This window comes from Halichoerus grypus, chromosome 9 (genome assembly GCF_964656455.1).
Source record: "Halichoerus grypus chromosome 9, mHalGry1.hap1.1, whole genome shotgun sequence".
Taxonomy (NCBI): Eukaryota; Metazoa; Chordata; class Mammalia; order Carnivora; family Phocidae; genus Halichoerus; species Halichoerus grypus.
Window position 1 is genome coordinate 114,841,911 of NC_135720.1, and position 20,889 is coordinate 114,862,799.

A 20,889-nucleotide genomic window follows, 5' to 3' on the forward strand; every position below is an offset into this window, starting at 1 on the left:
TTACCCCCGACCTCTCAAACGCTCTGGCGACACCCAACCCTCCGGAAAAGTCGGGGTCGAGCGCCACTAATGGCGGGCAGCATGCCCTCTAGCAGCGGGCTTTCGTGGGGACGGGGGGCGGCGTTGAGCAGAAGGGAGCGTACGTACCAGCGCCAGGCGCCGGAAATCCGGGAGGGCCGAATCTAGAACCGGAAGTGGCGGCTTCCTGCTCCGCCCCCTTACAAGAGGGCCGGAACGCCGCGCTCCTCGGAAAACGCGGAGTGGATTCCGGTCCGCTACACGCGTGGGTGTGAGTGGGGAGCGTAACCCCGCGGGGTGGAGTAACCGATCCCACTCGGCCTAAAACGCTTCCCACGCGAGTTTTAGCCTCAGTGTTGTGGGGTGGAGGGGAATGTCAAATTCGGCTCCTGTCCTCCCTCGGGAGCTGGAGACTGGAATTTTTATTCCAATTCAGTGCGGGGCTACGTGGGCTCCAGGATCCCCGCGTAGGGGGTACCGAGGACAGCGGAGCTGGGGACCCTGGCTGCTGGGTCTCGGCCGCTGGGCGTCCAGCGCTCTTCTCGTCCGCGGCCCTGGCTCCTGTCCTCACTTCCTTCCCTTTTTGGCTCCTGCTGTCGGAGCGGGCGGACGTGGGGGGGAACGGAAAGGGCGGGAGGGCCCGGGAGCCTGGCGGGGGGGGGGGTGGGTAACCGGGGGGTGCGGAAAAGCCGAGGAGGGGACTCGGTCCAGGGACTCGGTTGGGGACCGGAGACCGACGGGAACAGCGGCCCGGGACCCGCGCTGCTCCCACCATTCCCGAGCAGGTCAGAGCCAGAGCACCCTGTGACCCTGCCCGTTCCCGTACTCGTGACCCCCCATCCCCAAAATGCACCAGGGACCCCCATATTCTACTCTTGTGTTGCTCCCCCACCCCAGGACTCCCATACGGTCACTTAGGCACCCATTCGCGTCCTTCCCCTCCCCGATCCCCCCGCGCCCACCTGACTCTCCACCTGCCCCCCTCCATTTCTCCCCAGGCGCCCCCATGGCCCGACCCCGCTGATTCCTTCACTCGGCCATGCTCCCGCGGCCCCTGCGGCTGCTTTGGGACACGAGTCCCCCCGGGGGAGTCGTGCTGAGCAGCTTCCGGAGCCGAGACCCCGAAGAGGGTGGGGGCCCAGGTGGCCAGGGCGTGGGCGGGGGGCAGGAGGAAGAGGAGGAGGAGGAAGAAGACGAGGTGAGACTCGAGTGGTGGGAAGTCGGGGAGGTATACATTTCGGAGACTCTCCACCTTTCTCTCGTGTCTCTGTGTCCCTTCATCTCTTCCTCCCAGCCTCAGTTATTTCCGCGCCTCTTGCTGGGTGTCTGCCTGTCTCCCCGCTGCGGGGAGTCCCGGAGTTTCTGTGGTTCCCCGTGGCAGTGTGACTCAGGACCTGCCCGCAGAAACCTTTCCAGTTCCTGCCAGAGCGTCTGGCTCTCTGTTCTGCGAGTCTCTGGCTCTCCCTGCTTCGGCCAGATTGTGCCTGCCTCTCTGGGCATCGTGTCTTGGTCCCTGTCGCCCTCCTTGTTTTTGTTTGGCGGGGAGGGGTTTGTTTCCACAGTAACCGGCTCCTCTGACTCTGGGATTGGGGAGGGAACTCTTCGATTTCGTGACCCCTCCCCCTCTCCCGCTGGGCAACGAGTGGAGGCGGGAAGCCCAGGTTCTTGGACTTTGGAGGGATCCCAGGCCGAGTCGGGGGGAGGGCGCCTGCTTTCCTCCGGGACTAATGATGGTGGCCAGAAGCAGGATTTGGGGCCTCAGGAGGGGCCAGAAATTGGATTCGGGGCCCCGAGGCCCTGGACTCCTGGGTCCAGAGACTGGGTGTGGGCAGGGTGACTGGCAGGGCTGGTTTTTCTGGATCGGTTGGGGGAGGGGCTGGGGCCACGTGACTCTCCGAGTCGGCTGGCTGGGGCCCCCCCCCCATCATCCCAACTTCCCCTTCTCCTTCCTGTACTGGGATTGGAGCCTCCACCTTGAGGGGGTCTCCCAGCATTGGGGGACCAGGGAAAGGGGGCTAAGGGGAAGGACTAACTCTTGGGGCTTGGTCAGGTCCTGCGGGGGAGGGCGGAGCTTGCGGCTGTGCCTGTGACTGGGGTTCCAGCTTCTCAAGGTCTCTGCCTCTGGCTTTCTGCCTCTCTCGCTTCCCCCTCCTATCCTTTGCACTTTACTTCTCTGCTCTGTTGGGGTTCAGCTCTGGGGGGAAAGGGCTACAGCGGTCTCCAGGCCCAGGGTTCCTGCGTTCCACCCGCCCCTCTACTGCCACCCCCTCGACTCCACCGGGCCCTGAGGCGGCTTGGGGGGGGCTGTCTGGGCCCCAGTGGGGGAGACCTGGGGTCACCAGCCCCCCCCACCCCTCGCACTCGCTGGTACTGTCCCCTGCCACCACAGGTGAGGGGTACAGAGGGAGGAGTAGGGCCTGGGGGTGAGGGCTGGGAGCAGTGGGGGGTGGTGTGGGACTGTCTGACCTCCCCTTCCTTGCTCCGCCAGGCCCCTGTGTCTGTCTGGGATGAGGAGGAGGATGGTGCCACCTTTACTGTCACAAGCCGCCAGTATCGGTCTCCTGATCCCTTGGTGAGATCCTAACTTTGGCTTCTCATCTCTGACCCATCACCTCCCAGTGCCTCTTCATCTGGCCAACTTTTTGGCCAGAGTGCTAAGTCAGATGTCTGAAGACCTGAAATCTGCTGTGTGACTTAGGTCAAGTCTTTGGCCTTCTCTGAATCTTAATATAACAAGCCTGGACCATCTCCTAGGTCTGGGATTTTCCCCAGAGATCTAGGGGCTGAGTTGAAAAAAGGGTCAGTGACTTTCCTTCTGTCTCCCCCAGGCCCCCACACCTCCCCCGCGTTCCTCCAGAAGGCTCCGAGCTGGCACTCTGGAGGCCCTCGTCAGACACCTGCTGGATGCCCGGACATCAGGGGCTGACGTGACCTTCACATCAGCTTTCCTGGCCACCCACCGGGCCTTCACCTCCACGCCTGCCCTGCTAGGCCTTGTGGCTGACAGGTCAGGGTCATAAGGGACCAAGGGTTACGGAGGTGTCTGGACTTTTCTAGAGCCAAAAAAATCCCACCAAAATAGTCAGAGCCACTGGGGGTTTGGAAAAAAATGGGCAGATAGAATCTCTTCTCCTTCCCAGGCTAGAAGCCCTTGAATCTCATCCTACTGATGAACTAGAGAGCACAATAGGGTGAGTGACCCCTGGCTGTTAACCTCACAGTTTTCTCTGGCTGAGCTGTGGCTTGATACCTGACTCCTGGCTGATTCCCCTTCTCCCAGGGTAGCCATCTCTGTACTGTCAACCTGGCTGGCCTCTCACCCTGAGGATTTTGGCTCTGAGGTCAAGGGTCAGCTTGACCGGCTTGAGAGCTTCTTGCTTCGGACCGGGTATGCAGCAGGGGAGGGTGTTGGGGGGGGCAGCGCTGACCTCATCCGCAACCTCCGGTCCCGGGTGGACCCCCAGGCCCCCGACCTTTCTAAGCCCCTGGCCCTCCCTGGCGATCCCCCTGCTGACCCCACGGATGTCCTGGTGTTCCTCGCTGACCACTTGGCCGAACAGCTGACCCTGCTAGATGCGGTGAGACCCTGACCTCTGACCCCGTGCCCCCTGCCCCCTTACTAACCTCTCCCTGACTCCAGGTCCTTTCCTTGCTTCCAACCCTTCCTGATCCAGCTCCCAGCCTCCTCTGTCCACTCAGTTTTGACCTTTCCCCTGTTCACCTTGATTGTTACCCTGCAAACCCTGTGCCCCTTTGGTTCCTTGGCCACCTGAGATCATCACACCCCTGATATTGGTAGGCTGACCTCACTTGACTATGAACCTTAACCTCTGCCCTCTGCCCTGCAGGAGCTGTTTCTCAGTCTGGTCCCCTCACAGTGCCTGGGGAGCCTGTGGGGTCACAGAGACCGGCCAGGACATTCCCACCTCTGCCCATCTGTCCGAGCTACTGTCACACAGTTCAACAAAGTGGCAGGGGCAGTGGTCAGCTCTGTCCTGGGGGCTACCTCAACTGGAGAGGGGCCCGGGGAGGTGACCATTCGGCCACTCCGTCCTCCCCAGAGGGCCCGGCTCCTGGAGAAGTGGATCCGTGTGGCAGAGGTAAGAGAGAGGCTTGGCCCCGTTGGGGACCCTGGTGTGGAGAGAGGTCCCAAAGCTCAGGCCTACCTCTGTGACCCCTGCAGGAGTGTCGTCTGCTCCGAAACTTCTCTTCAGTTTATGCTGTTGTGTCAGCCCTGCAGTCCAGCCCTATCCACAGGCTTCGAGCAGCCTGGGGGGAAGCAGCCAGGTGGGGAGGATGGGGCACTGGCTGGGAGCTGAGGGCTGGGAAGAGGCGTGGGGGCGAGCCTGGCCCGTCCTTAAGGCTGCTGCCCTCCACCCCCCAGGGACAGCCTCAGAGTCTTCTCCAGCCTTTGCCACATTTTCTCTGAGGAGGATAATTATTCCCAGAGCCGGGAGCTCCTCTTGCAGGTGAGGCCCTGTTTGCTGGTGTTCCCAGCCATCCCTGCTCCCCGCCCCACACCCATACCTCCTTTTTCTGTCACCACCAGGAGGTGAAGCTGCAGCCCTCTCTGGAGCCAAATTCCAAGAAGGCCCCGAGGTCTGGCTCCCGGGGTGGGGTGAGTGACTAGCTGGGGGGTGGTTGTGAAGGAGTAAGGAGTGTGTGGGGGGGAAGTGGTCTGAGGGATGGGAAGAGGGGGCATGGGGGGGGTTCCGAGGCAATGGGATAGGAAAGTGCAGAGGGATGGAGAGCCCTCAGATCAGGGGTGGGCGTCTGATCCTGACCTCTGACCTCAGGGTGTGGTCCCATACCTTGGCACCTTCTTGAAGGACCTCGTGATGCTGGATGCAGCCTCCAAGGATGAACTGGAGGTCAGTGGTGTGTGTGTGTTCGTGTGTGCACTGTGATGAGGGAATGAGTGGGCCTCAGGGTCAGACAGACCTTCCAGAAAGGTGCTACAGGGCGTCAGCACTGAACTCCAGGGCTCGAGCCAGATTGCCAGCATTCTGGTTCTGTTACTTGAGCAAGTTGCTTAACTTCTCTGTGCCTCAGTAACCTGTAAATGGGAAAGCAGCGACCGTGTCTGTGCCAGTCTGTTATTACGAGAGTTAAATGAATTACTGTTCAGCAGGTACTTAGAGCATGCCTGAAATGTAAGCCTATGTAGCATTCATTAAAGAAACAGATACTGGGATCTTGGGCAAATTCCTCATTCTCTCTGAGCCCTAATTTTCCCAGCTGTGAAATGGACACTACTTGTACCTGTGATATTCCATTTCAAGGGTGAGGTAGAGTGTTTAGGGCAGGACAGGGGTGAGGGGGAGCCAGGGGAGGGACAGAGGACTCAGAGGCCTAGTGGGTGAAGTGTGTGTGAGTTGGATGTGGATGGGTGTGTGCTCTCTGTGGCAGGGTTGGGCTTCACCCCATCCCCCTTATTTTTGCAGAACGGATACATCAATTTTGACAAGCGGAGGAAGGTGAGGGGAGTGCCTGGGCCGGATGCCAGGCATCCCTAGCCATGTCCCAGGATGGGGAGACAGAGGGGAAAGTCGGGGGGGTCCCTGAGTTTTGGCTCCTGCAGTCTGTGGGCTCCTTCCTAGGAGTTTGCTGTCCTTTCTGAGCTGCGGCGGCTCCAGAACGAATGTCGTGGCTATGACCTCCGACCTGATCCCGATATCCAGCAGTGGCTACAGGGGCTCCGGCCACTGACAGAGGCCCAGAGGTGACTGGCTGGATGAGGTTGGGACTCCAGGGCTGGGGCTGAGTGTGGGGATCGGTGTGTCACGTCCTGACCTCTGCCCATTGGCCCTTTTCACAGCCATCGAGTGTCCTGTGAGGTGGAGCCACCTGGTACCAGTGACCCTCCTGCCCCGCGGGTGCTTCGGCCAACGCTGGTCATCTCGCAGTGGACAGAGTGAGGAAATCAGCGGTTGGGGGGTAGGTTTTGCGGAAGCTACTTGGGAGAAGAGCCCTTCTTCCTCTGACCCTCCCAATCTCTTGCCCCTCTAGGGTTCTGGGCTCTGTTGGGGGACCCACCCCCCTGGTCTCCTGGGACCGGCCCAGTGTGGGGGGAGATGAGGTACCTGGAACCCCTGCCCCTCTGCTGACCCGGCTGGCCCAGGTGAGCTCTGTTCCTGACCTCTGACCTCAGCACTGACCAGGCCTTTGTGAACGTTTCTGCCTTGACCTCTCTGCCTTCATGCCCGTCCCCCATGTTGTTTGTCCCTAGCACATGAAGTGGCCATCTGTCTCATCTCTGGACTCTGCCCTGGAAAGCACTCCATCCTTGCACAGTCCGTCTGACCCCAGCCACCTCTCTCCCCCAGCCTCCTCTCCTAGGCCTTCTCGAGGTCACCGCCGCTCCGCCTCCTGTGGCTCCCCACTCAGTGGGGGTGCCGAGGGGGCCTCCAAGGGGACTGGATATGGGGGTGGGGGGTCTGGGCCAGGGGCCTCTGATTGCCGAATCATCCGAGTCCAGATGGAGCTGGGGGAAGATGGCAGTGTCTACAAGAGCATCTTGGTGAGCAAGCTGCGGGCTGCGGGGTGGGGGGAAGGTTGATGCCTTGTGGGACTACAGATGTTGTTTTAGGTTTGAATAGTCAACTGGGAGGATGATTATAGTTTTAATTTTGATCTTTGGTTATGGCCGCTATTTTATTTAAAAAATTTTTTTTATTTCATTTTTGAGAGAACGAGCACGTGCACATGCGCGTGCTTGTGAGCAGGGGTGGGAAGGGGCCGAGGGAGAGGGAGGGAGAGAATCTTAAGCAGGCTCCACACCCAGCACCACAGAGCCCCACGGGCTCGATCTCATGACCAAGATCATGACCTGAGCCAAAACCGAGAGTTGGACGCTCAACCAACTGAGCAACCCAGATGCCCCTCACCTGTTTTATTTTAAAGGCTACTTGGCATTAGCTGCTGCACCTTGAATTTTGGTGGCCATATTAGATTGTCAGAACCCACAGCAGTTTCTTCGTAGGGAAGCAGCCCTATTTCACTGGACACCGTGGAGTCCCAGGAGCCACCATATAGGGTTTCCCTGTTCATTCTGAAGTGTTTGACACGGTAACCGTGTTTGGTTGGGATCAGTGGTTAGAGCTGAAAGGATGGAAAGCAGAGGTGATGGCCAATTTATTGTTCTTTTGGTCTCCTGTCCTACCAGGTGACAAGCCAGGACAAGGCTCCAAGTGTCATCGGTCGTGTCCTTAAGAAAAACAATCGTGATTCTGCGGTGGCTTCGGAGTATGAGCTCGTGCAGCTGCTCCCAGGGGAGCGAGGTCAGAGGCCATGAGGGAAGGCAGACTCGAGAGGAGAGTGCTGCCCACCTGTGGGAATGCTTCCACGTCCGGGTGGTTGTGGGGGGAATGGCCGTGTCTGTTCCTGACACTCCCTCTCTGAACATACAGAGCTGACTATCCCACCCTCGGCCAACGTCTTCTATGCTATGGATGGAGCTTCACACGATTTCCTCCTACGGCAGCGGCGAAGGCCCTCTGCTGCCACACTGGGTCTCACCAGCAGCCCTTCTGCCTCAGGAACTCCCCCAAGTGAGGGAGGAGGGGGTTCCTTTCCCAGGATCAAAGCCACAGGGAGGAAGATTGCCCGGGCACTGTTCTGAGGAGGAAGCCCTTCTAGCTCAACAGGACTCCTGGTGGCCATACCAGATGTGGGTAGCCATCCTGAATGGTGGAGGTCATGTTGCACTGGCAAGAAATTCAGAAAGGTGGCCAAACACCCCGGGGCAGTGAAGTGCCACTGGCTTGCCAGATAGCTGAGAGATCCAGCCTTGTGGGAACTAGTAATCTTGGTAACCAAGTTGGATACCTGTGTATAGCTCCCTACTTTCCATGAATGCAGCACACAGCTGGTGCTAGAAAAAGGAATCAATTCCTGATTCCTGGCCACATCCTAGCATGCCGAGGGCCAAGGAAAGGCCTACAAGGAGGGGGAGAGAAAAAGCCTAGAGGCTCTGAGCCCTGGGGAGAGGGGATGGCAAGAAATCGGTTCAAGTAGGGGTTCCTGTCACTGTGACAACACTAAGATAATAAACCAAAACACTACCTAAATTTTACTCCCCTGTCCTGTCTTTGCAGTGCGTATGGTCTAGCTGCTGGCAGTGGGGTTAGGGAGATGGCTGAAGGTAGACGTCAAGGAACAAGAAGGGGCCCAGTGTTTTCTATCCCCGTTGCTGAAAGCAAGGTGTTAGTGAAAAGTTTCCTCACAATAGTGTATTCCTCCCCAGTAACCTCCACCCGGGTCCCTTTATTCGCTCCTAAGTTTTTGTCCTCAGTTGTCACAGACCCACATCAAGTACTAGTCACCTAATTAAAGTGATCAGTCTGAAGAACAACCCCTGGTTGGAAATTTGTAAGAAACAATTTTAGGACAAAGAAATGGAAGACAAACTTTGTGGATAATGTGTAAACTTGGAAGACTTAAAACATCACAAAGCATTCCATGTTGGGATTTTAAATCCGTCTAAGCTACATTCAAACAAATTCTAGAAAGAGACCGACTTAAGAGAGATGCCAGGGCTTTTTGGAGGATGACAAGAAATCATAGCAAAGAGGGTCACCACATTTCATCTTGGGGTCTCAGTTAAGATTACTGTGAGTTCTGCAATTAAACTGGCCTTCCCAACAACTGTGTTGTAAATGCTCTTCTCATGTTTCCTGAAAGGGTGTGCCAACCAAGATAAGGAAGAATTAAGGGTTGTATATACAGGCAAGAAGCAGGTTTGAGACATTTCAGATTTTAGTCTCAGGAAAGAAGGAAGGATTACTCTGCTGCAGAGATTCCAGTTACAAGACCTTGGACCTGATAGAGTAATATATGTGGTGTATAAATAAAGTGGAAGGGGCCCGGGGAACGGATGGAGACAATTATGACAGAAAGTGGCTGGTCAGAAAACAGCCAGGCGTTTTCACATTTTATTAGCTACAGTATAGACCCTAGAGCTGCCTCATTCCCTCCCCTCCCCTCCCCCCCATCACGGGGTCAGGCCTTCCCAGAAGCCCCTGCCTTGGCTGCCTGCGCCCGCTGGAACTCCTGCTGCAGCTGAGCCAGGGTCTCCCTTTGTTGCTCTGACTGCCGTTCGAGGTCCCGGAGCTGGGATTCATATCGCTTACTAAGGAGAGTGAAGAGAGACAAAGAAGCAAATAAGGAGAAATTCATGGGACTTACTACTGAGGGTGCTGAAGGCAAGGAAGAGATTGACAGAAAACCTGAGATCTGGGAGAGGGTCTGGAAGAACTAGACAAGAGGGGGGACTCTGGAGCTACTCTATAATGGCTCCTCAACCCCTTTACACCAGCGGTGTCAGGTGCATTGCAAGTTGTGGAACAAAGACTCACATTTCAGCTGTGATATAGTCCAGCCTCTTCCCCACGGTGGCCCGAGCCTCTCCCAGCTCCTGTTTGACCAGTACAGGACCCAGAAGTTTAAAGACCACGTTGGACCCATCTAGCAGGGCCAGCTCCTGATGAAGGGATGGGACATACATGATCAGAACCAGAGCCAATACAGGTCCCTCCTCGCCCCCACAAGTCCTCTCTCACCTCCTTCACGATATTATTTTCTGTTAGTTGGGCCTCAAGCTTCTGCCGCCCCGACATGGATTTACTCAAGTCTGGGGGTTGGGGAAAAAAAGGCTTGATTAGAAACCTCAAATGTGCCGCCTGATGCCAATCCTGGTGAGAAGAAAATGGAACTGAGGAAGTAGACAAGGATGCGGCAGCAAGTCAGTGAGTGGGGAAAAGCACTGAGATGGGGAAGGAGCGGCACGCGGGGCCTCGGGTGGGGCAGAAATCATTATCTTGGTTTGGCTTTGGGCTGTGAGTGAAGGGACTGGGGCGAGGCCGCACAGACCCTGCTCCCTTACCCTTCTGTAGCTGCTGATATTTCTCCACTTCTCCCTGTAGCTTCTTCTGGATTAGATCGGCCATGGCGGGGACGAAGGCCTGCGGGGAGCGGGAGAGGGGCGCTGGGTGGTACCCGAACTCCCCTCTCTGGCCTGGCCTGCCGAAATGATAGCACTCTTGAGAGGCAGCCTCCCGGGGCACCGCAGCCTCACCCCGTCCCGGAGAGCCCTCTACCCCGGCCCCAGGGGGTGGCGGGCGCAGCAAGACCCCCCAAAGCCCTCATCCGTAACCCAACCCTACTCACGTTCTCCCTTCACTATTACTAAACCTGGAAGTAAACAAAGAATGCTGGGAAAAGACGGCGCCGGAAGCTGTCTTCTGACGCATGCCGGGAACTGTAGTTTTGGCATGTTTAATGAGAGCTGTTCCGCCAGAAGACTGGACTCGGGAGGTTTTAGGCAAGACAGGGAAACGAAGCCGGAAGGAGAAGGCGCACCGTTACTTAGGGCCCAGCTCCAGACTACCTTTCTTTCATTGCTCGGGCATAAGCGGCTGCTTCGGATTGCGGGATCAAGGCCTGCCCCGCCCCTCGAGAGCGTAAGCCCTCACTCAAGATGGCACCTAAAAGGCTTCAGACCTGGTAGGCGCTGATTGGATAAAGGGCAGGCGCACTTCCGGGAGTTTTCAAGGGGTCTGTGGGACAGCTGAGAGGAGTTTGCACGTGGATTGTAGTTCGGGTGGGCTAGATGGAAACAGCCCCCAAACCGGGCAGGGATGTCCCGCCCAAGAAGGACAGACTTCAGGCCAAGAAGGTAGAGACGTCTCCTCTCTAGGGTGGAAGGGAAGTTTTTAGCTGCGGGGTCCGGGGGGGGGGGGCGGGGCGCGGGCTACGGAGTCTTAGAGCTTCTGATGTGCCCGTAGAAACCGCGGAGGTACTGGGAGGAAGAAACCACTCTGACCGCTGCGGGAGCCTCTCCAGGCCCCCCTGGTAGCAAGAAGAGGAATCGTGAGCTCCGCCCCGAGAGACCAAAGAACGCTAACATCACCAAGAAGTCTCGGATCTCCAGGAAGCCTCACCTCCCGAAGAAACCCCGAGAACGGAGGAATCTTGAGCCTCAGCGGAGCGTGTCCGGGGTGAGCCTGGGAGCTGATAAGGTGGTGGGGCAAGTCGCCTTGTGCTTTACGGGTGCGAGGATTGGGGTCAGCCCTAGCCTGTTTGCTAATTGTTTCCTCCTTCCCCAGGCCCAGGATCCATTTCCAGGCCCTGCCCCTGTCCCTGTGGAGGTGGCTCGGAAGTTCCGTCGCATTGACAAATCCAAAAAGGTGAGGACCAGCCAGAGAGTGGGGAGAGGTTGCAGCCGGGAGTATATGAGTGAGTTGGTTGGAGGGGAGGCTGTGTGGCTCTCCTGGGACCCTACATAATGTCTGGTTCTTCTCTCACTTCTCCCCCCACCAATGACGTTATAGCTGCCACATTCGAAGTCCAAAACCCGAAGCCGACTTGAGGTGGCTGAAGCTGAGGAAGAGGAAATAAGTATTAAAGCTGCTCGTTCTGAACTACTGCTTGCTGAGGAACCCGGGTAAGTGGACCCTAATGTGGACCTCCCCAGGTCCTGCTTTATGAGGCTTTTCTTTGTCATTTTCATGTTGGTACATCCACTGCATGTTTGGGAGTTTACTGCAACTCCAGCACTCACTCCTAGGTTTCTGGAAGGGGAGAATGGGGAGGACACAGCACAGATACGCCAAGCTGACATTGTGGAGGCTGTGGATATTGCAAGTGCGGCCAAGGTGAGTCTGAGTTGAAAAGGGGCCACTGGCTGGATTGGTGGTGCAGAGCAAGATGGAAGTGGGGACTAGAAGAGGGAACAACTGAAAGGAGCCACTTCTTTCTTGATTTTTTCCCCACTTTTTCCTTTCTCAGCACTTTGATTTAAACTTGAGGCAGTTTGGACCCTACAGACTGAATTACTCCCCAACTGGGAGGTAAGGCTGGATATCAGTCTGTTGAAGTAGGATGTGGTTCATCTCCTTAACCACTTCAGCCACGCTCTCCTCAGCGGTACCAGTGTATGTTCAGGCTGATGATGTGGGGAGGGTCCTGTGATTCGCTTGCATGTGAGGGTGAGCACATAGAGGAGGGGCCAGTGTGGGACAGACCTCAAATGGTCTGAGTCAGGGTGCTTCCTTGCATTGACACTCTACCTGTCCCCTACTTGCAACAGACATCTGGCTTTTGGAGGGCGCCGGGGTCATGTGGCCACCCTTGACTGGGTAACAAAGAGGCTCATGTGTGAGATCAACGTCATGGAGGCAGTGCGGGATATCCGGTCAGTGGGGGTGAGGCATCCCCTTCCGATTGAATGACTGCCCCTTGACCCCCTTTCCCACTGACCCTCACCTCCCCTCCTTCCAGGTTTCTGCATTCGGAGGCACTGCTCGCTGTTGCTCAGAATCGCTGGCTTCACATCTATGACAACCAGGGCATCGAGCTCCACTGTATCCGCCGCTGTGACCGAGTCACACGGCTGGAGTTCCTGCCTTTCCACTTCCTCCTGGCCACGGCTGTGAGTGGCTGTGGAGCACAGGGACTGGGTGGCAGCCCTTGAGAAGACCGCTTCTTCTCTGGGATCCCAGTAGAAGGACAGAGGGCAATCAGGACTCATTCTGTCTCTCTCTCTCTCAGTCAGAGACGGGATTTCTGACCTACCTGGACGTGTCAGTGGGAAAGATTGTGGCAGCTCTGAATGCTCGGGCTGGACGGTTGGACGTCATGACTAAGAATCCTTACAATGCCGTCATCCATCTCGGACACAGCAATGGTTGGTCTCTAGCTGAGCTTTGACTCTCTGACCACCCTGACCTGCTTTGCTTCTATTTGTACTTTGCAAGTGTCTTCAGGTTGCCCCTATTCCTCCTTCTCGTTACCCCTTGGCCTTGAGACCCTGTCTTTCCCAGATGTAATCACCTTAGCGCCTATTAGTAACTTTGGTTTCTCTCCCCTGACGTCCAGGTACCGTGTCCTTATGGAGTCCAGCCATGAAGGAGCCACTGGCAAAGATCCTCTGTCATCGGGGTGGGGTCCGGGCTGTGGCCATAGATTCTACAGGCACGTAAGTCACTTGTTTGGTCACGAGGTGCTGGGGAGGTCACAGCTGGGTAGAAAGATCTAGAAGGTAGTGTGCCTTTAGGAGCACAGACTCACAGTCAAGCTGCCTAGGTTTAAATCCTAGTTGGGGCGCCTGGGTGGCTCATTCGGTTAAGCGTCTGACTGTTGATCTCAGCTCAGGTCTTGATCTCAGGGTTGTAAGTTCAAGGCCTGCATTGGGTTCCACCATGGGCGTGGAGCCTACTTAAAAAAATAAGGAGGTAAATAAATCCTGGTGTTAACCACTGACGAGCCATGTAAGCGTGGGCACATTTCATAACCTCTGTGTGCCACACACTTTCCTTGCCCCAAGGGTAGGGATGAGTATCTCACTCAAGAGTCAGAAAGCTTTTTCTGTGAAGAGCCAGATAGTAAAGATTTTAGGTTTTGCTGGCCAAGAGGCAAATTTGAGTGTAGTATAGATGTTTGAGTAAAGAGAAAACAAAGCATCACAATTTTTTAAGCAATAAAATTCAAAATACAATAGTTACCGAATATAGTATTTTTGTAACACGGGTCTACTAATGGGAAGAATCGGATACCTCGTTTTGAGGATAACATTTTGCTCAATTGAGGTTCAAAGTTAGTGTTCTAAATCAGCAAACCCAGTTGTAGACGTTTATCTGTTAACGTTGATCTGTGGAGAGATTTTACCTATTTTGTCTTCGAAGACATCTTTCACACACATGATGAGATAGGTGGCAGGTTATAACTGTGTCACTGTGAGTTGTCGTGCGCCCACAGTGGTGTGAAGGGATGACACACCACATGTGATGTCGGTCTTGACCGCTCTCCCGGGCTATTGTACAAAAGCAGCCACGGAAGAAGCCAGTGAACCAGTGCGGTCGTGCTCCGATACGGCTTCCTCTGCGGATGCTGAAATTTGAATCTATGTAATTTTCACCTGTTTCAAAATATTTTTTGAATTTTTTCCGGGCACTTAAAAATGGCCAAACCATTCGGAGCTTGAGGGCTGTCCAGAAGTAGGGGGTGGGCCGGATTTGTTTGGCGCATGGGCTGTAGGTCGCCAAGCCCAGGGCTTAGTTTGTAAAGCCGTCCTAGGTGTTAACGTGAGTTAAGGCATGTGGAGTTTAGCACAGTGCCCGGGGAGTATGGAGCACCGCGGTTCACCACTGGCGTCATGGAAGGTGATCGTTCTCTTCAGGCCTGGCTGGTGATGTGAGGGGTAGGAGCGGTGGGCCTGCTCTGAATTTCTGCTCTTCGAGAGTCTGCAGCTGACCCGCTGTGCTGAGGGGTGTGTGTGTGTGTACCTGGTGCGCTGTGTTCCACACAGGTTCCCTCGAATGGGATTAGTGGGTGTTCCTCTTAATTCCTTTCTTTGTTAGGCACTCACGGGCACCTGCTGCGGGTGGGGCTCTGGGCTGAGGTTCTGGGGGGGTGGGTACAAGGATGAAGGGGCCATCGAGCCTGCCCAGGTGCAGTATTCCACTTTATGTACAGAGACAGGGGACTGTAGTTTATGGAAATGATTAGCCAGGAGATGCATTTAGTTTCTGTTGAGTTGTCTTCTATCACCCCAGACTTAATGTGTCCATCCCGGGATAGGTCACCCCACTCCCAGATTCCTCCTTGCTTGCTGCCTTTCTGCCACATTTTCCTGTCACCCAGAATTTGACTCGACACCTCTAGCTACACAGCCCCATGGTCTTCCGCCATCAGTAAGGGCGGGAACCAAATTGCTGTTTGCTGGGTGCTTCCTGGGTGCCCAGGCTCTGCTGCTTGCTTCGGCGACATCACTTCATTACTGCCCATGACCCCCTGTGAAGTCCCGGCTGCTGTCCCCTGGAGGGCCCTCTGAGGTCTGTTTCTCTCCATCCTCGCTGTCTCCTGTGAACATGCACGATGCTTGCAGCCACTTTCCAGCCTCTGGTTCTTCCTCCTCCTGGCGTGTCCTGAATGCTGTGGGCAGACTGATCTTTCCCACAAGCTTCTTTCCTCCTTTCACGCTGCTGCGTGGGGATCTTCTACATGAGGTATAAACTACGTAACTTTATTTCTAAGTGGTTTTAAAGAAAGGAAGAACAGCCTAGTAGTCACCAACTTATAAAAACCTTCTAGATGCTCAGCCCCCGCCTTGTCCTCCCATAGTTGTATCTTTGGGGCCAAGTGGTTTGTCTCAACTGTTTTTAATCCGTATTTGTGCCAGCCTGGCTTTAGGAAAGTGCTTTCTTTGGGCCACTGAATCTAAATTGTGGTTTGCCTGCCCTGGGCTGCTTCGGTCCGGTACTGCTGTGCCCAAGGCCTAATCACTTAGTTCCCTGAGATTTGGTCAGCACCTTAAGAACAGCTCTGCTTGGGCACCTGGGTGGCTTAGTCATTAAGCGTCTGCCTTCGGCTCAGGTCATGATCCCAGGGTCCTGGGATCGAGCCCTGCATCGGGTTCCCTGCTCAACGGGAGGCCTGCTTCTCCCTCTCCCTCTACTGTTCCCCTTGCTTGTGTTTCTGCTCTCGCTATGTCTCTTTCAAATAAATAAATAAAATCTTTAAAAACAAACAAAAAAACAGCTCTGCTTATCTCTGGTCCTCCTCAGGAGCACCTCAGGCCACAGGGGCTCCAGAGATGAGGCTTACTGTCTGCTTAAGAGGCATTCTGGAAGCTTGCGTTAGGATTGGATTGGATTCCCAGAGCTAAACTGTTGTCTGCAAGTTTAGAAGCGTGGAAGTGTAGCCTGGATGCCCTCTGGCCAGTGGGCTGGTATTTGTGCAGCAGATCCCAAAGGTGGGTATGTGTGGGGAGAGAAGCCAGCATGTGCCCTTGAGTTGTGGGTTGACTGAAAGGTGTGACCCTGTGTCCCAGGAGCCCTCAGTAATTCCTGGCTAGCACTGGTGGTCCTTCCATCTGCTGGAGCTGGGGCCCCAATCGTCTTGTGTCTGGAGTAGAATCCAGCTGGGCCCCTATTCAGCTCCATCACAGGGCTAGTCCCTCTCATAGGAGTCCCTCAGTCCCCTTTTCTGGGGTTCACAGCCAAGGCTAAGAAGAGAGTCTGTGGCCTCTTATATCCCCTGGCTTTGCTGGTCTCCCTTCAGCCTTCCTCTCTGAGGAACAACTTGAACATGGATAGAAACTCCCAGCCTCTAAAAACAAACAGCCACAGTGCATGATTCCTCGAGAGCGTTGCTCTCCCTTCTTCCAGGGAAGCACAGGGTGGGGCAGGGTCCTCCAGTGCATTACGTCATTGCTTCCTCAGCCTTTCTCAGCTACATGCAGGCTTCAGCTTGTCTCTCATTGCCAGAGAGCAGTGTTGGGGAATCTGGGTCCTCAGTCTGAGTTTAAAGAGCTCCTGCGATTTGTCCCCTCGTCATCCTGCTGACCACATGTCCCACCAATCCTGAAAACAGACCTGTTTCCATCTCATCTCCACACCGTGATGTTCATTCATTTGTACCTGCTATATGTTTCTTGTGCTTCCTCAAGAATGACCTTGAACGGCTCCAATCCCAGTTTTATTATGAAGTCCTCCCTGACCAGTGCTGTCGGTCCTTCTCTTTGCTGAGCCACCGTGCTCCGTGTGCGCGCGGCGGAACATATCATTTCAGTGCAGATGGGCGTGTGCGCTCTTCCCTTGATTAAGAGAACAGACACTGAGGGGCGCCTGGGTGGCTCAGTCGTTAAGCATCTGCCTTCCGCTCAGGTCATGGTCCCGGGGTCCTGGGATCGAGCCCCGTGTCGGGCTCCCTGCTCCGCGGGAAGCCTGCTTCTCCCTCTCCCACTCCCCCTGCTTGTGTTCTCTCTCTCGCTATGTCTCTCTGTCAAATAAATAAAAAATCTTTAAAAAAAAAAAAAAAAAAAAGAGAGAACAGACACTGAAGAGACCGGCCTGACTTGGATTCTAGCTTACCACTCACCCTGATCTCCTTTCTCTGAGCTTCAGTTTCCTCATCTGTAAAGGGGAAATAAAAATTGTTCCTCCCCAACAAGACTTCACGCTTGCACTTGGCCACAGCCCTGCTCAGTAAGCCCATGCAACAGATTAATTGCCTGCCCCCTCTCCACCAGGTACATGGCCACCTCTGGCCTGGACCACCAGCTGAAGATCTTTGACCTACGAGGGACATTCCAGCCTCTGAGTGCTCGGACCCTGCCCCAGGGGGCAGGACACCTGGCCTTTTCCCAGCGGGGACTGCTGGCTGCAGGCATGGGTGATGTGGTCAACATATGGGCAGGGCAGGGCAAGGCCAGCCCACCCTCCCTGGAGCAGCCTTACCTCACCCACCGGCTCTCAGGCCACGTGCATGGCCTTCATTTCTGCCCCTTTGAAGATGTGCTGGGGGTGGGCCACAATGGCGGCATCACCAGCATGCTGGTCCCTGGTGAGTGGGCCAGGGGATGGGATCCGTGTGAATGAACTCTGGGTCAGGTTTGGGTTGGCTCAAGACAGCCAGGAGCAAAGGGCTTGGTTGGGCTGGAGCTGCTGGACTGGGTTCCGTTTATGGCTCCATGCTTCTCCGTCCCTCTAGGGGCTGCTGAGCCCAACTTCGATGGCCTGGAGAGTAACCCTTATAGGAGCCAGAAGCAGCGCCAGGAGTGGGAGGTGAAGGCCCTGCTGGAGAAGGTGAGCATGAGCCGGTGTGTGGTTTGGGCTGGGGTTGGGGAAAGCTCCCCATGCCCCAGGGGTCTTGGGAAGAGTGGAATTCAGCAGCCCCCCTGGCCTCTGTCCCTCTGGGTCACCCTCCTATGGCTCCTGACCCTTTCCTGTGCCTCTGTGACACCTCCAGGTACCTGCAGAGCTCATTTGTCTGGATCCACGAGCCCTGGCAGAGGTTGATGTCATCTCTCTGGAGCAAGAGAAGAAGGAGCGGATAGAGAGGCTGGTATGGAGCAGGCCCCGGTGCTCAGGCCCTACTCCCCTCCACATCCTCCCCTGTGCCATGTTCCCAGAAGTAAGGCACAGCAGATGGGGGCTGCCACAGTTCCTGGCCTCTGACAGATTTTACCCTTGTCCCCCTCCCCTTAGGGCTATGACCCTGAGGCCAAGGCTCCCTTCCAGCCAAAGCCAAAGCAGAAGGGCCGCAGCTCAACAGCAAGCCTGGTGAAGAGGAAGAGGAAGGTCATGGATGAGGAGCACCGGGTAAATGATCATTGGGCAGTGGGCTAGGCATCCCACGGGCCGCACCCTCCTGCTAATGCCTCTGCCCTTGCCAGCCTGCCGCTTCTCACCTTGCCCCCATCTCCCCACCCAGGATAAAGTCCGGCAGAGCCTTGAGCAACAGCCACAGAAGCAAGAGAAGAAGGCCAAGCCTCTGAGGGCCCGGCCATCTGCCCTGGACAGATTTGTGCGCTGAGCCATGCTTCAGGGTGGCCTGAGAAGAACAATCTCTCCCCACAATTGCCTGTGGGGAAATGACGCTGTTCCTTGGAATAAGGAGGGGGCAGTGTGCCCCTCCCCAACTGGGGAGGGACAGCTGGCTCCTGGGCTGGGTTGGTATTAAAGAAGATGGCTTTTTTTTTTTTTTTTTTTTTTTTTGGATAATGTGTCTAGATCTTCCTGGGGACCTGTTCCCCTCCCTTTGCCCAGCATGGGACTACTCTAGGATCTGAGGGGGTCATGGTATCCTGCTCTACCCCCACCCCGTATCTTATCACTATGACCCTAGCCTTGTTCTTTAGGGGCCTTCCTCCTCTCTTTCCCATGTCCCTGGCGGTGTCCTTCCCATCCAGCACGGTCTGGCAGCCTCCAGGCTCCCCAGGTTTGCATTCTGGGACTCCTGTTGAGGACCACGCTGCACTCGAAGAGGTAGACAGACAAGTTTATTGAGGAGCTTGTGCCCCTCCTCTGCAATAGCTGGAGAGAACAACCCCAGCAGTGTTTGCTCTTCCTGGTGACCATCATTGGGGCGCCAGGCCAGGCCCCTAGATTTCTCCTGTATCCCTCCGTCTTCAGTGATAGAGGAAACTGGTCAGCTGCAGCCAGTCAGGGCCCCCTGACTTGGGCCTGGGCAAGAGAAGGTTGTGGGGGTGCCAGCTAGACCCTCAACTTCCTCACTCCTGTGGCCCCAGGCACTCTCAGCTGTGAAGCCAGGCTATTACCCGACAGCGCAGGATGCCCAAGATTTCCTGGAGCCAGGAGCAGAAGGGTGCAGTCCTTTCCCCGTCAGAGCCGCCCACCAGCTTCCAGGCTTCCTGCATCTTCCAGGGGTCCAACTTATGGGATGTCAGCAGGAATTTCCCATAGCAGCACCGGTCCAAGGGGTAGTGGGTGGCCCCAGCCAGCTTAACACAGTGGGTTGGGGTGAGGCCTCCTCTTCGGGCACTTACCCCCACAAAGACATCCTCCAGTGGCAGAGAGGGTGCCCGGCTGGCCACTTTCAGGATAAGCTGCACAGCAGAAGCTGACAGCACGTACCCTGTGCCAGAAGCATAGGGTGGAAAGGGGCCCCAGGTGGGAGGCCACTGCTCCTCTGATATTTGGTGCTTGCTCCCTGGTGTCCGAGAGGGGTGCACCCGCCAGTGCACACGGCCCAGGTACAAAAGAGGCATTGGCTGGTTCCTCAGGATGGACGCTTCTTCCCAGTCTTCATCTCCAGCCTCAACCTCTCTCAGAGGCGGTTCCTTGCCCTTCTCCCATTGTTCCCAATGGCCCCCTCGCCGAATCAGCTCTGATACCAGCTCAGGGACGTTGACAAACACATCATCGTCCGTCTTGAGGATGTAGCGGGCCATGGAGCAGTGTTTGTTTGCCCAGTTCAGCCCGCTGAGGGTCTTGAGAGTAAGGTTCCGGTAGGAGTCCCGGAAGGCCGCCTGCAAGATGTCCCCCTGGGCCGCTGCCTCCCGCACTAGATCGATGTCGTGGGGTTCCCTGGTAGGATGCCACAAGCCTGGCTCTCCCAGCAGAAAGAGAGTCTGCACCCTGAGACCCCGGGCCTCTCGCAGCCCGCCCCACGAAGCCCGAATGGCATTTCTTTGGTTCAGGTTCTCTGGTGCCGTGCACACAAGGATGAGCAGGAAGGGTGGGGCGCCGGATCCCCTGCACGCCTCTTCATTGGGGATCAGAAGGCGGGGCAGGGCCAGGGGCGGCCCTGGGGAGGCCGGAGCCGGGCGCAGGGAGGCCAGCGAGAGGCTCAGCAGCTCCTCCCCGATGCCCGAGGGCCCGAAGAGGGTCCAGATAATCACCAGCAGCAGGACGGCAAGGAGAAGGCGCCGGAAGAGGCTGAGAGGCATGGTGTGGGGTAATCAGAAGTGACCTGGAGAGAAAGATGAGGGCGGTTAGTGGGCGGACGCCCCAGGTCTCCGTGACCTGAGTCCCTAACCGGCCAAGCCTGGGATGGAGCGGGGGGCTAGTGCGCGCGGCCAGTACCGGCGCTGAAAAGCGCCGAGACCCGGGAAGCGGGGGGGGGGGGGGGGGCCCGCACAGCCAGAACTGCGGGGAGGTTACCTTGTCGGGGCCCCGCCGCCCCGAAGCTCGGCTCCATCGTGGGGTTTCGCGGCGGCGCCAGCCGCCCCTCCCCCGCCCGCGGTGGCGGCTAGGTCCCGCCCCCCTCCCTGGGAGGGTGTAGGGCCGCACGCACACCCGCCTCCCCGGAAGCTGCTCCGAAGCTTCGCGGCTGCGGCGGACGGAATACGGCAGGCAGAGCACCGGCGGCGGGGGCTCCGCGCGAGGCGACGGGAGCGGAACCTGGAGCCGCAGTCGCAGTCGCAGGGGCGAACGCAGAGCAGCCCGCCAGCCGGGGCCAACTTCCTTAACCACACACGCGACCCCTCGCTCTGCTGCAGAGCCCAGCTCTTCCGGGTCAACGATTTAGAGATCTTCATCCGTACGGGTAGCTCACAGCTTCCCGGCCTCGGCGCCCCCCCCGCCCTTTTTCTTAAAGAAACCCGGCGCGGCGAAGGGTGTCAAGATA

At 56.6% G+C, this 20,889-nt stretch overlaps 4 protein-coding genes across 5 annotated transcripts; 2 read left to right on the forward strand and 2 right to left on the reverse strand.

Annotated features, from left to right (window-relative positions):
* Positions 1–683: 683 nt before the first annotated feature.
* RGL2 (ral guanine nucleotide dissociation stimulator like 2) lies at positions 684–8,092 on the forward strand. Its single transcript, XM_036093656.2, has 18 exons — positions 684–803; positions 1,017–1,216; positions 2,507–2,590; positions 2,847–3,025; positions 3,159–3,209; positions 3,299–3,596; positions 3,867–4,118; positions 4,202–4,305; positions 4,403–4,487; positions 4,568–4,636; positions 4,815–4,889; positions 5,463–5,495; positions 5,619–5,740; positions 5,837–5,932; positions 6,028–6,139; positions 6,248–6,538; positions 7,184–7,298; positions 7,428–8,092. The coding sequence occupies exons 2-18, from the start codon at positions 1,058–1,060 to the stop codon at positions 7,637–7,639; spliced, it is 2,337 nt and encodes a 778-aa protein (XP_035949549.1). The 5' UTR covers positions 684–803; positions 1,017–1,057; the 3' UTR covers positions 7,640–8,092.
* An 826-nt stretch (positions 8,093–8,918) lies between these two features.
* PFDN6 (prefoldin subunit 6) lies at positions 8,919–10,221 on the reverse strand. The gene is made up of 4 exons (XM_078055497.1): positions 9,902–10,221; positions 9,579–9,649; positions 9,375–9,499; positions 8,919–9,148 (listed from the first exon to the last, which is right to left on the reverse strand). The coding sequence occupies exons 1-4, from the start codon at positions 9,963–9,965 to the stop codon at positions 9,019–9,021; spliced, it is 390 nt and encodes a 129-aa protein (XP_077911623.1). The 5' UTR covers positions 9,966–10,221; the 3' UTR covers positions 8,919–9,018.
* Positions 10,222–10,547: 326 nt separating this feature from the next.
* WDR46 (WD repeat domain 46) lies at positions 10,548–18,495 on the forward strand. Its single transcript, XM_036093663.2, has 15 exons — positions 10,548–10,693; positions 10,803–11,015; positions 11,124–11,204; positions 11,349–11,461; positions 11,585–11,672; positions 11,806–11,867; positions 12,107–12,211; positions 12,298–12,448; positions 12,568–12,703; positions 12,895–12,994; positions 17,048–17,361; positions 17,509–17,603; positions 17,767–17,862; positions 18,006–18,119; positions 18,232–18,495. The coding sequence occupies exons 1-15, from the start codon at positions 10,628–10,630 to the stop codon at positions 18,331–18,333; spliced, it is 1,836 nt and encodes a 611-aa protein (XP_035949556.2). The 5' UTR covers positions 10,548–10,627; the 3' UTR covers positions 18,334–18,495.
* Positions 18,496–18,786: 291 nt separating this feature from the next.
* On the reverse strand, positions 18,787–20,788 carry B3GALT4 (beta-1,3-galactosyltransferase 4). Of its 2 annotated transcripts, none has more exons than XM_036093666.2 (2): positions 20,557–20,788; positions 18,787–20,232 (listed from the first exon to the last, which is right to left on the reverse strand). In XM_036093666.2, the coding sequence occupies exon 2, from the start codon at positions 20,207–20,209 to the stop codon at positions 19,055–19,057; it is 1,155 nt and encodes a 384-aa protein (XP_035949559.1). In that variant the 5' UTR covers positions 20,210–20,232; positions 20,557–20,788; the 3' UTR covers positions 18,787–19,054. The 2 variants fall into 2 exon arrangements, with proteins under 2 accessions (XP_035949559.1, XP_035949560.1); XM_036093667.2 differs by lacking the exon at positions 20,557–20,788 and adding an exon at positions 20,424–20,520.
* Between the last annotated feature and the right edge of the window lie 101 nt (positions 20,789–20,889).